Genomic DNA, 22,754 nt, shown 5'->3' on the forward strand with positions numbered 1-22,754 from the left:
AGTGTCCTTTTCCTTTGATTGATGGAGCGTTAAATTTTTGCCCTTCAGTAAATTGGGCAGAATAATAGTTCTGAGGGAACGGAGCCGTCGACTAAAGGAGCATAACCCTAGAGCCGAGCCGAGCCGGAAGAGCGCGCGAACACGAGCGGGGCAAACCGATTCAATGAAGCAAAAAGAGTGAAACATAACGGTTCCCACGAGCCACACTCCTCGTCTGATATCTCTCTCTGTCTCTCTTCTTATCTATTCTCATCCTTCCCCTATTCCTATATCTCTCTCTCCTATTCCTCTCTCGTCGGACAACAGTGAAACCTTTGACTTCTCTTCCCTCGCTACCGAGAAGAAGAAAACCTGTGGTCTCCCTCTCTCTCCCCATCGAAATCTCATCTTGAATTTAGTGTGGGGAGGTTTAAACTCTCGGCTTTACTGCGATGCAGAACTCTTCTTTGTGGCGTTGTCTTTGTCAGGGGTAATTGTCTGTTGTCTGTTGTGCTTCACTTTCTAGGGCTTTGTCTCTCGTTGCGACGAATGAGGGGTCTTTATAGTGTAGGTCGTTTTTTGGTTTTGAGTTTTCGGATTATGTCTTCAATGGTGTTCTAATTTTTTTTAAAAATTATTTTCTTCTTTTGCTTGTGAACTGCTGGAGCCTTGTGTTTTCATGGACAGAATGAAAAAGAAAAGCAGAGGCCTTGATTCAGTTCTCTTCTTTTGGTATTTTCTTGTTTTTAATGTGATTACTTTTTTATTTTTTAATGTTGTAATAGATGCTATTAGAGACGGGATTCGGCTCTTGGCGTTGGTGGTCATATTTTTTCAAAATTAATTGCCATGACAACTGCATAATTTTAGTTTATTGGCTGACCTTGAATCACGTATCACTTGAATATGGGTGTGCGTGCGTGTGTTTTTAAATTACTGAGATCCTTTAGAAGTCAATTATGCACCAAAACACGAAATTAATTATGGAAATTTGTTTCATGGAATATATATATGCATACATTAGAAACTTTCGTTTGATCCACATATATTCCTTGACTTGCTTATGTGAAACTGATATAGGAGGTCATGTACTGTGTCACGTTCCTTTTACTTAATGTACACTGTTGTAGTGCCGATATATCCATATCAGTTAGTAAACAGGGGATTATGACCTTCTGCATGAGTGGTTTCTTCCTCCATTTGATAATTGGATTGCCTCCAAAACAAGTTATTTTTATTTGACTTTTTAGTTTGAGGGCGTTGATGGGTAAAAAAGTACAACACTCATTTGGCTGAACTTCTGACTGACTTTAATTTTGTTTGCTTTCTCTACTAAATGAAGTAGTTTCTTTATTCATATCTTCTTCTATTATGCCAATGGGTATTTACTGGATGTTGATTTGTTAAGAAAGTTAATAATAATAGCTTGAAAAGCTTTTAACCCTGTTTGTTGGAAGAAAAGAATTGTTTGCCAATTGATTGTTAGAAAAGAATAGTTCAAGAAGATGAGTATTTTCACCAGCTTCAATGTATAATGGTAGATAAACCATCCTCACAGTTGTAATGGGTATTTAGTTATTTATACTTTTATCAATAAAAATTAATCTGGTTGTTCAGAACTGGAATTTTGTATTATTCTTAATAAAAGGTAAATATTAAACAAGTGATTCATTTTGTGTGTGGCCTGCTCTGTTGAACACTGAACCCAAAATTTTTCATTTGTTTTTATTAGGACCAGAAATCAGCACCATAGTGCAAAGACTCTATGGTTAACTTCCAAAACCATTCTAATGAACTCCTGCAACAAAGTATAATCCTCCTTTTGGTGACTCCCTGTTAAGAAGTCCAAACAACTGATTACATCCTCACAGTTGTAATCAGTTGTATTATGGATTTTTTTTTTGTTTTTTGCCTAATCATATGACAATATTTGGTTGGGCAATACCTGTTCTATAGTTGAACTCTTTCCTGTTGTTTGATGCATAATTTGTCGATTAACTTGTGATATGTTCTCAGTGAATCATAATTTAGAGTGGCCAGTGACCATGTTTATCAATAATGTTTCCAGTGTACATAGGGAAGGAAGTTAAGTTATTGTGATAAGGTGGAATCTTTTGGTTGACATGTCTATCATGCTATGGTGTGGTTATTTTTTATAATTTGTGGCAATGGCGGCTGAGAAGAGGCAGAAACGATTTAAGAATGCCAGCACTAATAGTTCTTGGGAGCAAGGCAAGGCAAGAAAGAAGAAACTGAGATTGCTTAAACATGATTTAAATGAGAGGTCTTATATTGCACTTGAGTGGGATGATAAGAACAGGAGTGTTGTTGCCAGGAGGGAACAGATTGGATTAGCATGGAGAGACCTGATTCCATTTGTTGATTATGTTCCTCATTCCCACAATATCTTGACTGATGTTCTTGCCATTCCTAGCGAAATTTTTGACTTGGAAAATTTGAAAGAGGTTCTTTCTTTTGAGGTAACACCAATTTCATGGTACATATGTTTCCTAAAAGGTTACTTCTGCTCATAATTTTCTGTACATTTTTCCTTTTTTTAATACTGAAGGTATGGCAGACTCACCTATCTGAAAATGAGAGAAACTATCTTTTACAGTTTCTTCCTGAAGGAGCTCAGACACATCAAGTTGTCAAAGAATTGCTTGCGGGGGATAACTTTCATTTTGGGAATCCTCTTCTCAAATGGCAAGTGTTGATATTTGTGATTTACATGACTTAATTTTTTTTCAAAATGGCAATAACTATTTTGGCGTGGGTACATGTTCTTACCCTTGATCCGTAAGGAGACAGTTTACATGACTCAAATTTGTTATCTTCCAGTAACAAAGGAGCAATCTAACTGTTGCTTATAAGGCTTGCCCTCAATCTATACCTATTAGGAAAAGAAAAAAAGAAGAAAAGGTAAGAGAATCATTTCGAGATCATTTCATTTTTTCTAAGCTTGAAATATCCAGAAACTCAAACTCAAATGTAAAATTAGTTTCAAAAAATTGATTCTTCAAAGGAGATTTCTAGGGAAAAGAAAATCTGGAAGCTATTTTCCAAAGAATTTACTGGATGGGTTTCTTTTGTTGCTTTCAGTTTTTTTCTTTGATAGTTGAGAATAGATTTAACAAAAACTACTAAACAATGTCCTATAATACTCCTAGTCATTGCTGATATTTGGGCCTTCCAAGATCATTAGTATGAGGGGTTCAACCATTAAATCTCATATCTGTTCATGAATAGTTATGCACTTCTGCAGTCCTAATTCAGCAAGCAGAATTGTTGAAATGTGTATGAGCCTGTTATCTTTGGAAATTTCTAGGATGCTTTATGGTGAAACTCCATGTGCTTGCAGGGGTGCTTCTCTTTGTTCTGGTAATCTTCATCCTGATGTTATTCTTCATCAGGAACAATGTTTCAAGGCAAGTAAGAACTCGTACTACTCAGAGTTACAGAAGTACCACAATGAGTATGTACCGTACAGGAGTTGCCTCTTTTCTGCATTGTATTGTACATTATTCATCTTCAATTCTGTTCTTTTTCAATTGTATAGTCAAAAATTTGTGTGCTCCCTCTGTCAGCATGATTGTTGGTCTACTGATGTTAAAGGAAAGATGGGCCAGCTGCAAGGATTTTGCAAAGGAAGTTGGGAACAAGATATGGAGGTTTATATTCTGGATATTTTCCTTTGTTTAGAAAATTGTGAGTTTGATGCAGAATCTTCTGCCTCCAAAATGCGTAAATGACAATTGGATCAACATGGTACTGGTGTGTCTTTTGTGTGGTTTACATATATGCATTCCGAGTCCTTTGAATCAGATGACTATAGTGCTTTTTATTGGATGATCTATATACTTTCTATGGGATTATATATTTGCTAATTTACTAGAGACTGGAAAACTATGTGAAGGGCTCTGTGACTTCTGTATATCATGATGTCATTTGAAATCCTTTTTAACTGCTAAGAGGAGACTTCATATATTGATTTTGTAGTGGTATGGTCCATTAAACTTGAGAAACAATGCATAGTTTATGATTCAATATTATTAGTGTATTTTGATAATTATTCATGTATATATTGGATCATAAATTAAGTGATATATTTGAAATACTCATGTCTGTATTGATTGGTTATTCTCTTTTCTCTTGAATGTTAGAAACGAACTTAATTTGAATTGGTCATTAGTTACTTGTTGGTTATCTTGTCACACTTGTAGAGGCCTGTTGTTTAGGCTTAAGTGTAGACTCCTCATGCTTCTCTACAGAGGTGCATCTTTGTTCAATCAGTTTTTAGATTAGAGGGGATTTATGAGTTATTTTTTTAATTAAATGAGCAGTAGCCTCATGTTACCATTTCTTCAACATGTACCTCACAAAAAAAATGTTTGTTTCCTTGAGATGCACTTTTTGAAGATCACTGGAAGGTGGAGAGTAAATATTATGACATCTCAAAAGCAACCTGATTGAAGTTTCTCTACCGATGCAAATGAATCTAGATTTCATGATGCTGAGGTGGACCTTGAAACCTTGTCTGAGTCTGGTTCTTGGGCTGCTGACGGGGAAGCAGATAATAGTTATAACCAGAACTTAATAAGGAACCACAGAGAACCATATAAAAGGTAATTATGCTCTTTACTGTGTATGAGCTGTGTCTATTCTTGTTAATTTTGGTTTCTTTGAATTTGTCCATGTCTTTAGGTAAAAGATATCAAATATGACTTTATTTTGGGTTATTAAAATACAAGTGATCGTGACTTCTGTAAATCAGTAAATGGTGAGCTCTTGGAATATTGACTTAATATATGAACAAATTTTTATCCATTACCAATTATGCCATTGATCTTCACATGCACATCTATAGCCATATCTATCTTTTTATGTATTTATGTCTAAGCATGGTCATTTTTAGAGGCGGATAACATACAGGGTCTTCAAATACCTACTCAATATAGTTAAGCTTGACAGACTATATGCTTGATCTCATCTATTGTTAATTTTATCCCTCCCAACATCTGTGGAGGAGGAAATGTTTTTCAATTCACATAGTTAACCATGCTATGTTACCTTTCTAGTATCATTTTATGTTTACACACACATATATGTAATTCTTTTCCTTGATGAGATGGAAGCAGCCATACTTATCATTGTTTTCAAACGTTTTTTATACTTCAATATATTCTTGCCTGATTACTTAATTTCTTCTCTTTGGCATTTTTCTTCTTGTGTTTATTATCTACTTCTATTACGTGCAAGAAACTTCACCTAGTTTAGAATTTAGTGCAGATGAATTGTTAAACAATATGTTTATCTCAAAGGATAACCATATCATATATATATGTGAGTATATTTTGCTCCGCTTACCATAAACTTCTACATGCATCCTCAAGATTTAGAAATTTGACATGCATCCTCGAGATTTAGAAATTTGACTGCTTTGAGCTAGTTTTTAATTGTTGTAACAAAGGGGAGAAAAGACCTATCTGCCTCAGATTTATTGACTGTTTAATACACTTACAGTATAATAATTATTTTGACTTGCTGCTTAAGATATATGTTGTTTTCATTTATTTGGGTAGGCTTGTGAATGTCGCCTCTGTAAACCCAATTCAAATTTTCATTGGCATCTTCTGTTGTCCAACTGTGTACGTTCATGAGTTTCTGATTTTGTCAAATAATTCATTCTCCTTTGACCACTTCCTCTTTCTTCTCTCTCTCTCTGTCTCCCGCAATTGGAATTGGTTGAAAATGTTTCAGCTTGTCTAGTAATGATATAGTTCATTCAAATGCTTATATGTTGTATACTATATGTGTATTTACTTATTTGTGCTTGGTGCAGCTGTTGTGAAGGAATCTCATCAGCAGTGTTGTGATCTGCAGGAAAAGCTTTATGGAGGACAACTGTGATACATTGTCAGCTGGCTTCAAGATGGTAGCAATACCTAGAAGAGGAGAAAAACTGCACAATCAAGATGTCCATGGTGATGATGGTTTCAAATATATGCCTTACATTAAGGTGATTCACCTACATAGATTTCTACACTATATAACCATGAGATGGTTACAACTGTTCTTTTTTCTATTTATGCATTATTTCATGAAAATGGATGTGTACCATTAGAAGTTATAAATTTCAGTCTTCAGAATTTACTCGTTCCACTCCAGTAATTCCTCTAATTATATGTAAGGCCTAGTTGATTTTGTTACCAAGTTTCAATCCTCCCTCTCCAAGTTGATTTAGCTGGCATTCTATATTTACCATTAGAAATGTTCGTATCTGTTTCCAATACAACAATGTATAATGTCCTGCAAATTTCTCTTTTACTGAGGGCCAAGGCCAAGTAAATCCAATTTTTTGGTGTCTATGGATGATGGTATGCTTTCATTGCATTTCAGGCTAGCAGGGAGCAGCATCAACGTGGTAAGAGTAGTATGAAGGAGTCTGGCAATAGTAATCCCTCTAGGTCTCTTAATCGTGCCTTGGGTAACCTGGACACTTTTCATGTCCAAATGTTCCAGGAAGAAGAATGGAAGAAGTTGCATCAACATTGGTTGGTTGTTAATGATGTACTGTTTTTCTTCAGCCTCTTTCTGCCCCTCAATGTTTGATGTTAATTGTGCAGGGTGCAGTTAGCAACCAGAGACCTTCCATTATCGTGTGCAAACCGGAGGATGTTGCAGTTGAGGAAATGGCAATTAGCACGACTACTGGAACAAGAAATGGAAGAAAAACTAAATTCTTTGAATGAGGTCAGATACTCTGCTCCCATTATTCTTTGCTGTTTGTGTTGAACTTGGCTGTCCATGGTGGTGAAACAGATCTTATTTCTTATTCAACAGATCCTTGTATCTTAAGCAATTCTCAGTCGATTGCATAATGCTAATTTGCTGGTTTCTAAAATGGGTGATCAGGATGGGGTGGAAGATTGCGCTCATGTTATGCTACCTGATCTGAGAAAGAACAGAGCATCAGACTCTGGAGCAACAAGTATGCGTCCGCCCAAGGTACCTACCTACCTCTCGGGGCAGGAGCATACAAAATCCAAATTTCGAAATAGCCCAACATATACCTTTTAAAGTACTGATGCTATTATGAATACAGGATTTTGTTCAGGTAACTCTTATATTGCTTGACACGGGCAAAATGAAAGGAGGGTTTGGGCCCCATGGGGGTGTGGGACCCACACACCCACCCCCACCCCTGCAAGCCGTGAGTTGCCCGACGCAGGCAACATAAGAGGGCCCTATGAATACGTATTCTCATCCCAGTGTTATGTCAACTTGTTAACTCCTCGTGAGATGGTCAGGTTGAATGCGGGAGCTCGCATGTGGAGCACATCAACGATAGAGAAGAAAAACATCAATCTACCATTGCATTATCAGAGGTTTGCTTTGCACCCGTTTGGCTTTGGTTTTCTGCTTTGTCAACTTACTGGTTTTTAATTCGTTTGATTTTTTCATTACCTGGATCGGGATCAGGACCAGCAGGTCGGCGACCATGCAACCGCGAAGCCGAATGAAATTCCCCCTCGTGAATCATCATCATCAGAGTATGGACAAAGTTTGAACCGTAATCGTGTGAAGGTAGCTCTTAATCATCGTTCTGCTTCTCTAAGCTATGGAAACAGCGACAGGTCCTTGTCGTTGATCGATCCATGGCCCGAGGAAGAGGGCCATGGTCGAAATGAGCTGCTGCCGCTACAGGAGGGGGCAGTACTGAGTTTTATGAAATGAGGGGGCAATAGTGAGATTATTTGTATGTTTCTTTGAGATTGCAAGGCAATACAATACATTATTAAACTCAAGACAAAGATATTCCAAAATTAAATACATATAAGTAAAACACGTGCAATAAAAATATCGCCGCCGCAAAGTCGGGCGGGCGGACTGGCAGGCAGAGGCAACTTAATTCGCGGCACTGACGCTGTGGAGCACCACCGTCTCGACGGTGAGGCCCGGCCCGAACCCGAAAAGAACGCCCCATTCCAGCCCCTCGCCGGTGGTGGCCTTGCCTTCTTCCAGCGACTTCTTCCTCATTTCATCCAGAATGAACAGCACGCAGGCGCTCGACATGTTCCCGTACTCGCTCAGAATGTGCCTTGTCGCCCGGAGCTTCTCCTCTTTCAGGCCGAGCTTCGCCTCCACCTGGTCCAGAATCGCCGGCCCGCCGGGGTGGGCGATCCAGAATATGGAGTTCCAGTCGTTGATTCCGATGGGGGTGAAGGCTTCCACCAGGGATTTCTCGATGTTCTTGGAGATCAGGCCGGGCACGTCCTTCAGCAAGTGGAACGTCAGCCCTACCTCCCGGAGGTGGCCGTCGATTGCGCCGTCGGAGTCCGGCAGGATCGTCTGCGCGGCGGAGACGAGCTCGAAGAGCGGGCGCTCGATGGAGCTGTCAGGGTCCGCGCCGACGATCACCGCTGCAGCGCCATCGCCGAAGAGCGCCTGCCCCACCAGGGAGTCCAGGTGAGTGTCGGACGGGCCACGGAAAGTGACAGCGGTGATCTCGGAGCAGACAACGAGGACGCGGGCTCCGGCATTGTTCTCGGCGAGATCCTTGGCGATGCGGAGGACGGTGCCGCCGGCGAAGCAGCCCTGCTGGTACATCATGAGGCGCTTGACGGAGGGGCGGAGGCCGAGCAGCTTGGTGAGCTGGTAGTCGGCGCCTGGCATGTCCACGCCGGAAGTGGTGCAGAAAACGAGGTGGGTGATCTTGGATTTGGGTTGGCCCCATTCCTTAATGGCCTTCGCTGCAGCTTCCTTGCCAAGCTTGGGCACCTCCACGACGACCATGTCTTGACGGGCGTCGAGCGACGGCGCCATGTAGGCGCAGATATTAGGGTTCTCCTTGAGAAGTTCCTCCGTCAGGTGCATATACCTCTTCTTGATCATCGATTTCTCGCCTGCAAATCATCAACATAAATAATTAATTAATCACATCACGCACCAATTAAAGGGATGGAAGAAATGAAGCAAGCGTACACATTCGCTTAAACTTCTCCTTGAGCTCGGTCTTGTGGTCGCTGTTGGTGATCCGGAAGTAGTAGTCGGGGTAGTCGGCCTGGTAGACGCAGTTGGAGGGGGTGGCCGTGCCAATGGCCAAGACGGTGGCCGGGCCCTGAGCCCGCTGGGCCTTGCGGATCTCCTCCACGGACTTGGGCGCCATTCCTGTCTCGTTGAGAGCTAAATTAGCTTAAGCTTGAAGAAGAAGAAGTACCAGAAGCTGGGAAGCTGAAACTAGGCGTGTGACTACGTACTTGAGGTTTGGCAGCTCTCATGGCGTGTGTGTGTGTATATATATATACACAGAGAGAGAGAGAGAGAGAGAGAGAGAGAGAGAGAGAGAGAGAGAGAGAGAGAGAGAGAAAGAGACTTGCAGAGGAGAAGGTGGTTTGGTGGGCAAAGCGAGCGAGTAATAGTAGTAGTAGAAGGCAGTAAATGAGAGAGAGCGAGATGGGTAGGTAGAATGGGCGGGTGGCTGGGAGAACACGTGGAGAGGGGGATTTGACTGGTGGAGAAGAGAACATGTCATCTAAAAACAAAACAAAACAAAAACGTTTGGGTTTTGCCACGCTGCTACACTAATTAGTGATTAATAATAACTACTGAGATGGGGCAACTGCTCTTCAAACATCTCTGCCCTGCTCCTGTTCCTGTTCGTGTTTTTTTGGTGGGTTTTTCTCGTTTGAATTTGATTCTTTTATATGAATATGAATTTTAGATTTAGTTATGATGGGGTCTGAAAATTTTAAATTTAGAAGCCCAATCAATCTAATCTAATTCAATTTATGTTTGATCAAGTTTTGTTTTTGTTTTAACATTATATGCGCCATGTAAAACTTACATGCATTACATGTCAAGGAAAAATAATAATATTATATTAAAATTTTTCAACTGTGGCCAGGGTTCGAATTTTGGAACATTAAGTATTAATATCTATAATTGATTGTGTTGGCCAAATTAAATTTAGATTGGGCATTTACTCATTATTAAATTTTGTTATAATAAATATAAATTATTATTATTATTAGTTCAAATTACTTGCAATTTTATTTTTTTAATTTTCACTAAATGATTAGTTGACAGCTTAAACCTTTAAGAGTTTTAAACGTTATATATTTAGAAGGTTTTAGTTGCTTTTTAGATTTATTTTTCCATCATAAATTATTATCATTTCGTCTTCAGACACATTTTAGATATTTATGCCTTTAGTCTTATATAATTATATTGCTTTTGTTTGTTTTAATTTGGAATTTTAACCAATTTTTCACTACAACTTATGATATTCAATACACAAGTTGAAATGCCCGTACATCATCAAATTATGATTTTTCTATAATATTAGGATTGGAATATTTTTTTTTTAAATGGTGCACATAAATATAAGACCTTGCATATTCCAATTATGGCTCACTACAAGAGAATAGCAAGCAAATTAGCACTAGAAATTTTTGTGACCCATCACTAATTTCCTTCCGACAAAAATGTAAATTTTGCGATAGAATTTACAAATGATTTTACGAGTAAAAGTCAAATCTTAGATTTTGTGATATATTTTTGACGAAGGTGTAAAAATGTCCCTGATCCACAATTTTAATTTTATAATAATCACATTTAGATCCAACAAGTATTGCATTTGAAACACACGCTGGATCTAACATGGGTCCTACATTGACTAGGCCAATAAAAAGGTGTCACATGTTTTGATGCTACAAGAAAAGAGATAGGGCTAACGACGAACGACACGGTGAAGGTTAGAGCTCACAACCTTGACCCTGGCCTTGCAGAGGTCAATGCCATCGTTGATTCATAAACACAGATTAGGTTGAGTCGTCATCAATTCAGTAGTAGCGGTTGGGACGAGGTTGGGGAGAAGTCAGTTGGTGAAGGAGAATGTGAGGGGTTAGTCGGCAATGGTAAGGAAAGCAAGAGGTTAACGCTAGCAACGAGGTAAAAGATAAGCCAGTGGACGAAGAGGAAAGTAAGGGGTCAGTCAACGACAACGAGAAAGGCAAGAAGTTAGCAGCGGCGACAAGGTAGGGGAGAGGTCGATCGATGAAGGGGAAAGGCAGAGGTCGGTCGGTGAAAAGGAAAGTGAGGGGTCAGTCGGCGGTGACAAAGAATATGAGCGGTTGACAACAATGAGGAATGTAAGCAGTCGTCAACAGTGAGAGATGAGAAAAGCAAGAGGTCACCGACGTTGGGAATGAGGAAGGAGAAAAAGATGGGTGTTGCCTTCACGCACCTCAAGTGCGTGTGTAACTCATGCACGGTGCTGACTAAACTAGAGGTGCATGTTCGATTTAAAATTAAAACTTGAGAGGCATAATAGATTCCCATTCAAGTCAGGGGCACAAACGGTTACAAGCCCCAAGTTGAGGTGATGTAACACAACACTAATCTAGCTCACATTTTCATCCCTTTTAGTCACATTTTCAACTTTTTTACAAATTGCTACTCCAACTATATAATTAGTTATATTTCAGTTGTGTTTACTGCTGCCTAAATATTTGTCTAAAAAGGTTGTCTAGCTGTATTAATTTACAACTGCCTACCCGTCCTTTGTCAAAGGTGGCTACCGAACTGGGAAAACTTTATTGTCTTGTGTTATAACCCTATGATAGGCTGTATTTATCCTATCTCCAATATCCTATATAAAGTTGTATTGTTGTAGTTTAAACTATTTTTTTATCAATCAAAATTATTACTTGTGTGTTATTAACATTTAATATTTTTTAAAGAGTTAAAGATTGTATCAACTCAACTTTGGTTTGTTTTCGTAGTTGTTTGAATTGTTTCAACTCTAAATCAATTATTTTCTATTTGTTTCACCACATCAATGGCAACTTTTTTAGACAAATGTTTAGATAATTGTAAATGTAAAAAATTCTATAAAATACACCTAAAAACACAACTTAAATACACGTTACAAAACACACCTAAAAACACAACTAGTTATATAGCTGCAGTGACAATTGTAAAAATGTTGAAAATGTGACCAAGAGAGATGAGAATGTGAGCAGAATTATTGTTGTCCTACATCACGAGGGGTACGTTTCTGCCTTGTGCCTACATTTTTTGATGAACAAAACCCCATGGAATCACTATTACGGGTTTGTGCCACAAATAAGATGTCTAATCAGACGATTAATAGTTTTGTAAATTACGAATATATATCATATGCTTACAAAAATGAGACAAATTTGTGACAACTATTTGCTCAATGCTTATTGTTGTGGTGGTTACCGACTTCTCTTCTCCTCAATGCCTGATTGTGAAAATCGATTTCTAAGCACTTGCAAGACCTCCTCTGCTTTAACACCCCTGCGAGACAGCAGAACCATGGCATGATAAAGCACGTCCGCCATTTCTGAGGCTGTCCGTGACGACTCCTCCTCCTCCTCCAGTGTTCGGCATAACTCGTCTGCCTCTTCCCTGCAAATGACAAGAAATTCTAAATTTTTGCAGCCAGGATGGCTAAACATAGGCGTAAACCATGTTCAAAATGTAAAAAATTAGGTCCAATATATATTTTTTGCCCAAGTGCTTAACATATTTTTTTCATTTAAACATTTAAACTTTTCGTTATTTCAATTACACTCTTGAACTATGCAATTTCAAATCAATTTAACCCTTGTGCTTTGACATTTTTTCATATAGGCACACGAACTTTTCGTTATTTTAATTATACTCTTAAATTATACATTTTTGATTCAATTTAACCATTTCTCAAGAGTAATATTATGTGTAATTAGTGCATCTAACACTTACACAGATTAAACACTCGGCAAAATACACAAATACAAAAGTGTTACATTAAATATTACTTTAAAGTGTCCAAATATTATTTCTTTTATAAATCATTGTTTTAAATATATTTTGCAAACTTATAAATTAAAAAAATAATTATATAATACTAATTTTTCCAAATATAATTAAAGAATAAAACATTAAAATATCAATAAAAAATTAGAGAAAATTCTAAAAAAAATATTATTTGAATACTTTGAAGTGACATTTATTTTAACACTTCTGTATTTGTGTATTTTGCGGTGTGTCTAATCAATACAAATGTTAGATACACCAATTATACAAAATATTACTTTTGAAAATAAGTTATATTAACTTGAAAATGCATAATTTAAATGTGTAATTAAAACAATAAAAAATTTAAGTATCTACATAAAAAAAAAAAGTCAAAATATAAAAATTAAATTAATTTGAAATTATATAGTTCATAAATATAATTGAAATAACGAAAAATTCAAGTATCTAAATGAAAAAAAAGGTAAGTGTACGAGCAAAAATGTGTATTTAGCCTAAAAATATATGAAGAAGATCTAACAAAGTCCAATATCATATCACAGATGTTACCGAATTTTCGAGCACAATAACTTGTCGTCAGTCAACAACCGTTCTGTCCACGACGGTTTCTCATTTTCTCGTCCTGAAAGCTCTGCTTTCCGCTTGGAAATCACAGATTCCAATGAGAACAGAGTTGTCAAAGCCAACCTGCTTTCCTTGGCCTATCATAACCAAACTACTATCAAAATCCAGTAAAGACAAACCTGAAAAATAGCTAGACGTGTTCAGGGGGGTAGTAAAAGATGCTAAGTTATAGAATATGGACCTCCGAATTCTTCTGGAAATCAAAAGCTGAGGTGTAATAACAAGTTTCTGCTCCCGTGTGGCAAGTAGGGCCATCAGGCATCCCAAGATATATTATCTGACAAATGGGTCCAATTAAGGAGTAATCGAGATGGGATATATACATAATGGCAGTTGCGGAAGTCATCAGAACTTACAGAGTCCCGGTCACAATCAAGAAAAATGTCATGAACATTAATGAAATTCTTGGAGGTCTCCCCCTTTGTCCATAATGTTGACCGTGACCTGCTGTAAAATGTTGCTTTACGAGAGGAAATGGTTTTTTCCAGTGCATCTCTATTTGCGAACCCTTGCATTAAGATGGCTCCTGAGTCAATATTTTGAGCTATTGCAACTGCCAAACCTTTGTCATCCCATTTCACGGTGTCTAGCAGATTATCAACCTAGAATAACTTGTTAGACATACTTCCATCATTTGGAATAAGGACAAAAGACAGGATACAAAAGAATGAAAGTGATAAGAGCAATGGGGCATAAATGCGTTAATTTGATTCCAATAATGTATATAATCAGCCCTCTTTGCAAAGTGGGCAATGCTTGGATATTGAAATACCACAATCCTGCCAAAGCTGTGCAGCACCATTGGAACAAGTACAACAAGAAGAAGATTAACACCATAAATGGGCAAACTCAAACCATAAATTTATTTCCAAGGTAGAAAATACTCACACACAAGTAAAAGTCATTGAAACTAATAGAAAATTTTCCTTTTCTGAGAATTAAACAAATAAAATCACTCGTTTAAGCCAAAGTACAATAATTGTTGCTTTTGAATGTCTGATAACAGAACATGATATATATATTTGTGAACTCCAGATGTAACTCGTGTCATCATTTAAACCAACTTAATCAGCAATTATTGGCACTTCAAGAGATATCCTCGAGATATCCAACTGAGCTCAGTTGTTTTGATCTCTTTTCTTTAGTTGACAGAGATTCAACAATTCCCCCAATGTACATGGCAAAGACCCAACACTGACTCATTCAATACCATGAGAGGGAGATTGAATCATGGAAAAAATGATAAATGCCAGCATTTCCACACTGTTTGGTGTAATATGAAAATAGTGCAAAACTAGCCACAAATCATCATGTGACCATCAACCAGAACCTAACATTATACATATTTTTTAAAAGTGATATAAGAAAACAAATATATATTCTATTAATTCCACAATAATATTATATATACAGCTATATATATATATAAAAAAGAAAACATATATATAGCTTAATCCCATATCAAAAGGGATTTTGAGCATCCAATTCAAAATAACACGATACACATTTGTTCAGGTGGTGCTTTCAGAAAAAAATAAACCAGCAACATGAATTGGCCCCAGGGAAAAAGATTCTGCATTCGTGCACATGGTCATAATTCCATCAATACCACAATCGTTCAGCCAAAGTATACAATATATATGAGTCTAGATTACTCAGAATAATTTGTAAATCCAGGCATAGACATCAGTTTAGTGTGAGCAGGATGCATGAAGTCTGGAAACTAATCGATGACATCAATCTAAATATAAGCAAGCAGCAGGCTGGCAACATTTTAGTTCAAAAGTCAATTCATGATTGTCAGATCCTAGATCTAATGGGGGAATTCTCAGCTATTTTAGAAGGGAATTTGGCGGGGAAAGTGAAGGGACGAAGGTTAGGGAATTTGAGAATTAAGGGGGAAGGATCGAGAGAGAGAGCGAATAGGAGGCGGGAATTCAGTTCACATCAATTCATTCAATGATTTGAAATGGCTGGGTCAGTTCTTTTTATACATCACCTCAGCAAAAGATTGGCGCCAAAAACGGTTACCAATCTCCGAGTACAACTTGTAATGCTATAGCTAGTACAACACTCCATCAGCTATGCTAATTCCCTTTTATTGTAGAAGCCTTATAGCCTAAGTACGTGATAATGGTAAACATAGAGCATGGATGTACATGGTTCTTTTACTAGAAACCACACATCACCATGTTCTTTTGGCAGTCATGGTCTCCAAATCTCTATGGTGAGATAATCACATGTATAACCCCTACCAATGTCAGAAACTAGATTTATTGACTATTGCACCCCATTATCAGTAATAGATAACTGCAATTGTGATTGCGTCCTATGAATAAATTCAAATCTATAAATTGCATTTGACATTTACCAATCACACTGTCTATTGATCAAATTAATCAACGCTTGCAATGGATTCCATAGACCAAAATTTTGTCTATTAGAAAACTTAGAATCTCTTATTCTTTGTTTTATTAGTCTATTTATTTCCTACTTATTTTTATTTGATAAGTAAGAGTATACATGAAAAGAAACCACCATAAGGCAGTGAACCCTGTACAGCAAAGAAAAAAACTTGACACCATTTATATTCAAAATATCAAAAACTATTGGCATATGCTTCCCAAGAACAGTCAGTGTATTGATGCATGACAAAAACCTCAAGAAAACAATAATTTCAGTGGAGATATTTAACAGTACCTCAGAAGATGCACCGGAAAGATCCTGATGCAATTCTCGTTTACAAGCAGAAACAAAATTTGGTGCGTTCTTTTTAAGGCTTTTGTTAAGGCTCCTAGAAGACAGGCAGTGGCCTCCCCAGTAAACATTCAGAGTTTGAAGGGAGTTGGAATACATAACAGCAGCAGAAGTAACAGCAACAACACAGCTGGAAGCCTTTGATAGTTGATCCCGGTCCTGAGAAGAAACAAGTCATTCTGTAACTGCTGATTTAGCAGACTTCATTTTGTGCAATAAAAATAGGCTTGAACAGGCAGGGCTGGCCTGGATGGGCAGGTTGAAAACAGGTAGTGAGTTAGCATGATCAACACATTTCTGCTCCCTTTAGACTGGACTAGCTTGGCATGGGCGGATCAGCTGCAGGTCAAGTTTAGACCTATCCAACACATAAGGCTTTTATTTATTTACTAGCGTATACCTATGCCTAAAATCACAGTGTAAATAATATTAAGATTAAAATACAATTACAATTTATATGTATTATGTTGAAATTTATGAAAAACTTGTAATAATTTTATTTATATTATACGCTCTACAAAACTCAAATAAACAAGCATATTATATAATATTGCAAATCAAAACACTTCAGCTCCAAGGACATAAATCGATTCAGCCAAGAAGATTATTACAATTCATAAATCATCCACAACAACACATATCCAAACGAAACACAGCTCGTTGACAACATCAAAGATCAAGAAAATGATTTCCAGAAACACATACTGATGAGATATCGAAGCAAGAAATGATTACCTTGAAGGAAAGGTGAGGGAGAAGAGATTGAGAAGGGTGGGGTCTGTGAGAGAGAGAAAGAGAGAGGGAGAGAAAGAGAGATAGTGAGTGAAGGAGTGGGCAGTGCCGTACCTGAGATTTTGGGGCTAACCGCTGAAATTTGAAGGCTTGAACTTGAAGGCTAAAGCAGATCTGAAATTTGAAGGCTTGAAGCAGATGCAGATCTAGCCGGCGAGGGCGAGAGAGAGGCAGTGAGCAACGGAGAGCGAGCCACCACCACCGGCCACGAGGGCGAGGCGAGCCGGCCAGGGCAAGCGAGAGAGCGAAGGGCGACTGGCGACCGGCGACGGAGCAGCGAGAGGAGAGAGAGGCAGCGAGCAACGGTCCGACGGCGCAGCGAGAGGCGAGAGCGAGGGAGAGCCACCGACGGCGAGGGCGAACGCGAAGGCTTAGTTTGGCTAGGCTTTTTCTTAACAGCGTTTAAGCTGGGTAGTGTTTAAATCATGTAATAGCGTTTAAATTAGATAGCGTTTAAGCTGATAATGTGTTTGGATAAATATGCTTTTAAGCTATCAATTAATAATTACGTGTTTGGTTTGAAATAGCTGATAAGCTATTATAACTTGATAAAAAGACAAAAATAGACATGTTATTTGAATGGTGTAAAATTTTATTATTAAATGTTAATAAATTATATATAATTATTAAAAATTATATTAATACAATATTATTATACATATTATATAACAATAATATATATATAATATCATTATATATATAAATGTTTGCTATTATATATACATATATACACATACATATATATATACATCGCACAGACAGCAACGGGGACGGGGAGGAGGGGAGGCGAAGCAGGACGGCGACGGGTAGCGGCCGATGGAGAGACGGACGGCCTGCCACGGCCGACAGTGGCCTGCGACGATGGGAGCAGCGGTGGGGCGAAGGACGGCCTGCGACGATAGGAGCAGCGGTTGGGGCGAGGGCAGCTTTCGTTGCCGATGGGGCGACTGTTGACGGGAAGCAGTGGGTGGGGGTGACTGCAATGGCTGACGATGGCAGCCAGAAGTGCTGAAGAAGAAGGCGGCGGAAGGCAGAGGTAGAAGATGAAGGGTATGGCTGAAAATCAGTGAAAAGATGGGGTAAAATGGTAAATTACTTGGTCAACTCAGCTTTTAAATAAACAGCTTTTTGCAAAAGCTATCTCCCAATAGCTTTTGCAAAACGCTATACCAATGGCGTTTAAGCTATTTAGCTTAAACGCTGGTGAGGTGTATCCAAACACCTCACCAGCTTTTCTTAACAGCATAAAAGCTATTGATACAGCTTATAAGCGGTCAAACCGCTTTGCCAAACGAAGCCGAAGCCAGGAGTGACGGACGGAGCAAGGGAAGCAGCGAAAGCGAGAGAGGGAGAAGGGCAGGGCGAAGCTTTGCAGGAGGGGAGGGGCGGCTGGGCCTGGGAAGTGGGCCCTTACAAAGGGAGGTTTGGGCCCTAAATAGTTAATTTTTCATGCACCCTAAGGGTTTGCCTCATGGGCCATGCCTTGGGAGTGGGTGGCTGGATCTGTGAGAGAAAAAGAGAGAGGGAGAGAGACGCAGTGAGGGACGATGGGGTAATTTTTTGTTTGGGGGGTGGGTATGTTGGTATTTCATCTCAACCATTGATTAAAGATCAAAATTCATCTCAGTCATAAGAATCAAAATGTATTTTAGACACTTTCAAAAACCGTTTTATTTTATTATATAGATTTATTTATTTATTTATTTGGGGGAGTTGTTCATCTGCTGTATGAAAGAAACAAAGAAAATAGGCAACAATGTCCAAATAGAATTAGATACATAATTTCAGAAAATAATGTCTTGTTGTGCAGTGTGGTAACCCAGAAATCCTCAAACGCAACTAATTGAACAAGTCATTTATCAACATAATTAACTAAAAGAATAACCTGATTTCTTTCACTGAAATAACAGCATAACCTCGTTTCTCTTATTTATATATAGGGAAGACCTTGTAGCAGAGGGAAAACTTTCTTGGAGACAAAATTTCTTTAGTTTTATGGTGTAGGAATTCGACACATTCTTGGCTGTAATAAAGCCATGCCAACCTTCTTCTTCCTGATATATGAGCAGCAAGTTGACAAGCTAGTGTGTATCCACCAAATTGGAGTCACATATGAAGATTCAGTTAGCCCATTTGAGAAGTATTTGTTTGGTTCAGCATAACGGCACCATTCAAAAAACATCAAAGCATGACGTGGCCTCAACCTTGTTCACTTTGTTGGTTGTGCATTTGTTAAGTAAAGAAACATCTTTTATCTTCCGTAGTCCATAAGCTAAGTTTCCAAAAATTTCAACATGCTTGAACATAACTGAACTGGGTCATTTCCAAACTCTCAGCGCAAAGAACATAGGTCAACTCACAATACAAAAAGGGAAAAACTATTTAACATTTACAGTCTTGCTAAAAATAAAGAATCAAACTGACAGTACTATCACTCGCATAATAAATCCAAATAGAACAAGCTAGATTTTAATTCAAGCACAAAGAAACCCACCCAATAAATCCTAATAGACATTGCATGAGATAATCTGGAATACCAGCACAGTTTGGAAAGAATCACACACAGAACAGCTTCAAAGCAAGCTTATAAATGGAGCATTTAAGCAAAATTACCCCAATTGAGATGCAGTTACTGTGCCCTTCCAGCAGCCAAGCCTTCAGAGGCGATTGAACAGCATAGAAAGCAAGATCGATTCTTGAATTGCAAATGAATGTGCTGTACAACTGATTCACCAAAGACAAAAAGACAGCAAACTTGAAGGAAGAAGAAATATAAAGCAAGAAGGAAGCAGAGAAGGCAATTGCCGTCAGAAGCTGCAAGAAATAATTGATGAGAAGGTTGAAGACAATAGGAAAAATTGAGAAACATGCCACACATCTGATCCTCTGTAGATTTGGTGGCCTAAGCCTGTCATACAAGAGATATACAAGCAGGGGTGTGACATTGTGATATCCAATGTTAGGTCGGTAGTTTACCATAGGGCCTGCCAAGAATGGCAGCAGGACAGGCAAGCCATCTCCACCCCTGACCCCCCACCCCCACCCCATCCCTGCCCCATACCCTGGTGGGCCTATAAATTGACCCCCAACCCCACCCCTGATGCGGATGGGTCAGGTATCTCAGTTTCTCTGAAAAATAGATCAAAATATTTTTCTATTAATTTTTTACAGTAATGAAACAAGAGAAAAATTGAATACAAAGGTGCATTGGGGTGCAAATTAGTGATTGTGGCCTAGGCGCGAGGTGAAGCACGAGCCTGAGGCACATGAGGCGGACATTTATTCAAAATGCTTATAAAATACTTATATACTATTCTTTTCAATATGTATAAAGAGGTAGATGTAAACTCATAAAATCATAAATGACAACTGACCAACTCTATAATAACAACTAATATTATTGCAAAAAAAATAATTAGTTTCTTTTGCAATTAGTTTCTTCTAACTGCAAAAGATATTAGAGGAAATAAAAAATTATAGCAGAACACACTACAAAAAATCATTACAGGAAAACAAATAATTTCTTCTAAATTCTTTTGCAAATAAAGGAAAGAAAAAAAAATTATAACAGAACACACAGCACAAAAGTTACAGAAGAACAATTAGTTTTTTCTAAATTGCAACAGAAATTAGAAGAAAGAAAAAAAATTAAGAGTAGAACACACATCGAAATACAATTACAGCATAGAACTAGTTTTTTGTAAATTGCAAAAAAAATTAGAAGAAAAAAACAAAAATAAAGCAGAACACAGACATGAGTAGTTCTAACGAGTGAATATCACTGCCAAAGGATCCAGCCGAGTGGAAGATTCGGCAGACCTCTAGCTTACATCGCTAGGTTTGCCTCTCACCAACATACAAGAATATGCAATCAAATCAACAAGAAATAAGATCTAAGATGACAAATAGACAAGAAATTGAGTTTTAATGCGCTTGTATATACAAGGAATGTGCCTTGTGTGCCTCATGGGCCTTGAGCCTCACACCTTGCATGAGGCATGTGCCTAGGCAGCCCTCAAGCATGGCACAGGGCCTCAGTGGTGATGAGGCACGCGGAGCTGTTTGACAACTATGATTGTACTTAACCGGAAAAAAAAAAGGATTATACATTGTGCTTGCCACAGGAACAGCAAGAATTTTTTCTTACTCAATTACTCCCTCTTACCTATGACTCATCGTCAATAATTCAACAAATAAAAGGACTACAAATTCAAAATGACAATTACATTCTCCAGCCAAATTCAAAATAACAATACAGAACATAAGGAACAAGCAAGCATTCATGTTCTACATCCAACATATTTAGACAACAATATTTAGACACTCCATAAATAATTGCTTACAACAAAAAAGGGAATGATCAAAGATAGTACAACATTGACCCGTCAAAATCATACCATGAAGTCATATACACTTTAGAAAATTGCAAAAGATTAAAACATAAGCACTATAACCAGAGGTAATTTCATAATGGCAGCGCAACAAAGTTCGTCCCGTATAGACGTTATAGAGGCAATTTCACAAATAATTGCAGTGCCAAAACAAAACATGTCAAAAACAGAAATCAAAACTAGTCAAATGGTTACCAGAAGTCCGGCAATGCTGAACTCAACTCACCACCCTTAACAGATGGCGATAAGCAACAAACTACTAATGAAACATAAATGGCAAAAGACAGAAGCTCTTTAAGGAATCCAACAAAATGGCAGTAACCCCGTGCGGCACCCGCGCGCCCTTTTTCAACACAACGAGTAAGCCTTACACAAAATCAGAGTTAGTCCTCTCACAACGCACCACACCCACGCACCCCGGCAGACCGACCTTTTTTGGTCTGCATCAGAAAGAAGAGCGGCACCTCAACCAACCACAGATCTCAACCTCAACAACCGTATAATCACGCTGAATTTTACCATTAATTTCAACCTCCAATCGAACAAGATAGAAATCATAGAAGCTAGTATAGGAACAGCATACCAGATTATAAATACTAAATAGAGAGGTGCGTCGGGTCGGCAGTCCAAAGCGTCAGCCGGCGCCGGCGGAGGCTGCGATGAGAAGAAAATGGTGAGATTTGAAGGCGAAGCTTGAAGGAGTGAAACGGCGCCCTAGAAGTTGGTTACGTTTATTTTTAAAATAAACCCTGCGATTATTTGATACAAATTAGAATATGGATTTAAATAAAAAATTTATTTTACTTTTAATTTATAATTTTAAAAATTAAATCACAAAATAATATTAAAATACAAATTAAATATAATCATTAAATTACAATACATATGTGATGAATATAAGTTAATCAAAATGAAAATGTTAATCCACAAATTGGGCCACAGCTAGATATGACCTTGTAATAAAATTAATTAGTAGATGTATCATTAACTCATAACATTATATTATTAATAGTGTGAAGACATATTGTTAAGCTCGAAAATAACTATTATGCAATGTTTCACTTTAATAGTTGATAAAAAGAGTATAAATTAAATTAGTGGATATTGATAGGTTTGAAATCTTATGTGATACACCCATGTCTTGGGGTGAATTGAATAATTTAAAAAGTTTGTAGAATTTGAAAAACTTTTTGATACAAATTGAAGTTTTAATGATTTAAAACATAAAACATATAAAATGATAATGTAAATCAAGAAAAATAAATATGTGAATCAACTAAGGAATAAACAAATGCTTGAAAAAATAAAGATCAAATAACACAAAAATATATAGTGGTTCGGCTTCACCAAGCCTAGTCCACTACCTTAGTTTCTTACTAAGGA

At 37.9% G+C, this 22,754-nt stretch overlaps 3 protein-coding genes across 10 annotated transcripts; 1 reads left to right on the forward strand and 2 right to left on the reverse strand.

Annotated features, from left to right (window-relative positions):
* The first annotated feature begins 247 nt into the window (after window positions 1-247).
* LOC127799556 (uncharacterized) lies at window positions 248-7,716 on the forward strand. 6 transcript variants are annotated; one of them, XM_052333687.1, is made up of 12 exons: window positions 248-469; window positions 2,048-2,459; window positions 2,549-2,685; window positions 3,341-3,454; window positions 3,595-3,687; window positions 4,482-4,604; window positions 5,863-5,998; window positions 6,379-6,533; window positions 6,606-6,732; window positions 6,895-6,987; window positions 7,290-7,367; window positions 7,462-7,716. In XM_052333687.1, exons 2-12 carry the CDS (start codon window positions 2,148-2,150, stop codon window positions 7,714-7,716), a joined length of 1,623 nt encoding a protein of 540 aa, XP_052189647.1. In that variant the 5' UTR covers window positions 248-469; window positions 2,048-2,147. The 6 variants fall into 6 exon arrangements, with proteins under 6 accessions (XP_052189647.1, XP_052189646.1, XP_052189648.1 ...); XM_052333686.1 differs by lacking the exon at window positions 248-469 and adding an exon at window positions 476-711; XM_052333688.1 differs by lacking the exon at window positions 248-469 and having other exon boundaries at window positions 800-2,459; window positions 3,567-3,650.
* Window positions 7,717-7,887: 171 nt separating this feature from the next.
* On the reverse strand, window positions 7,888-9,346 carry LOC127799557 (chalcone synthase-like). The gene is made up of 2 exons (XM_052333693.1): window positions 8,965-9,346; window positions 7,888-8,885 (listed from the first exon to the last, which is right to left on the reverse strand). Exons 1-2 carry the CDS (start codon window positions 9,146-9,148, stop codon window positions 7,888-7,890), a joined length of 1,182 nt encoding a protein of 393 aa, XP_052189653.1. The 5' UTR covers window positions 9,149-9,346.
* A 2,657-nt stretch (window positions 9,347-12,003) lies between these two features.
* Window positions 12,004-22,090, reverse strand: LOC127800703 (histidine biosynthesis bifunctional protein hisIE, chloroplastic-like). Of its 3 annotated transcripts, none has more exons than XM_052335474.1 (7): window positions 21,955-22,090; window positions 19,594-19,704; window positions 16,132-16,347; window positions 13,788-14,033; window positions 13,613-13,708; window positions 13,357-13,508; window positions 12,004-12,417 (listed from the first exon to the last, which is right to left on the reverse strand). In XM_052335474.1, the coding sequence occupies exons 3-7, from the start codon at window positions 16,285-16,287 to the stop codon at window positions 12,225-12,227; spliced, it is 843 nt and encodes a 280-aa protein (XP_052191434.1). In that variant the 5' UTR covers window positions 16,288-16,347; window positions 19,594-19,704; window positions 21,955-22,090; the 3' UTR covers window positions 12,004-12,224. The 3 variants fall into 3 exon arrangements, with proteins under 3 accessions (XP_052191434.1, XP_052191433.1, XP_052191432.1); XM_052335473.1 differs by having other exon boundaries at window positions 16,132-16,546; XM_052335472.1 differs by lacking the exon at window positions 21,955-22,090 and having other exon boundaries at window positions 19,594-19,961.
* Window positions 22,091-22,754: the final 664 nt, after the last annotated feature.

The sequence above is a fragment of the Diospyros lotus genome, chromosome 4 (genome assembly GCF_014633365.1).
Source record: "Diospyros lotus cultivar Yz01 chromosome 4, ASM1463336v1, whole genome shotgun sequence".
Lineage (NCBI taxonomy): Eukaryota > Viridiplantae > Streptophyta > Magnoliopsida > Ericales > Ebenaceae > Diospyros > Diospyros lotus.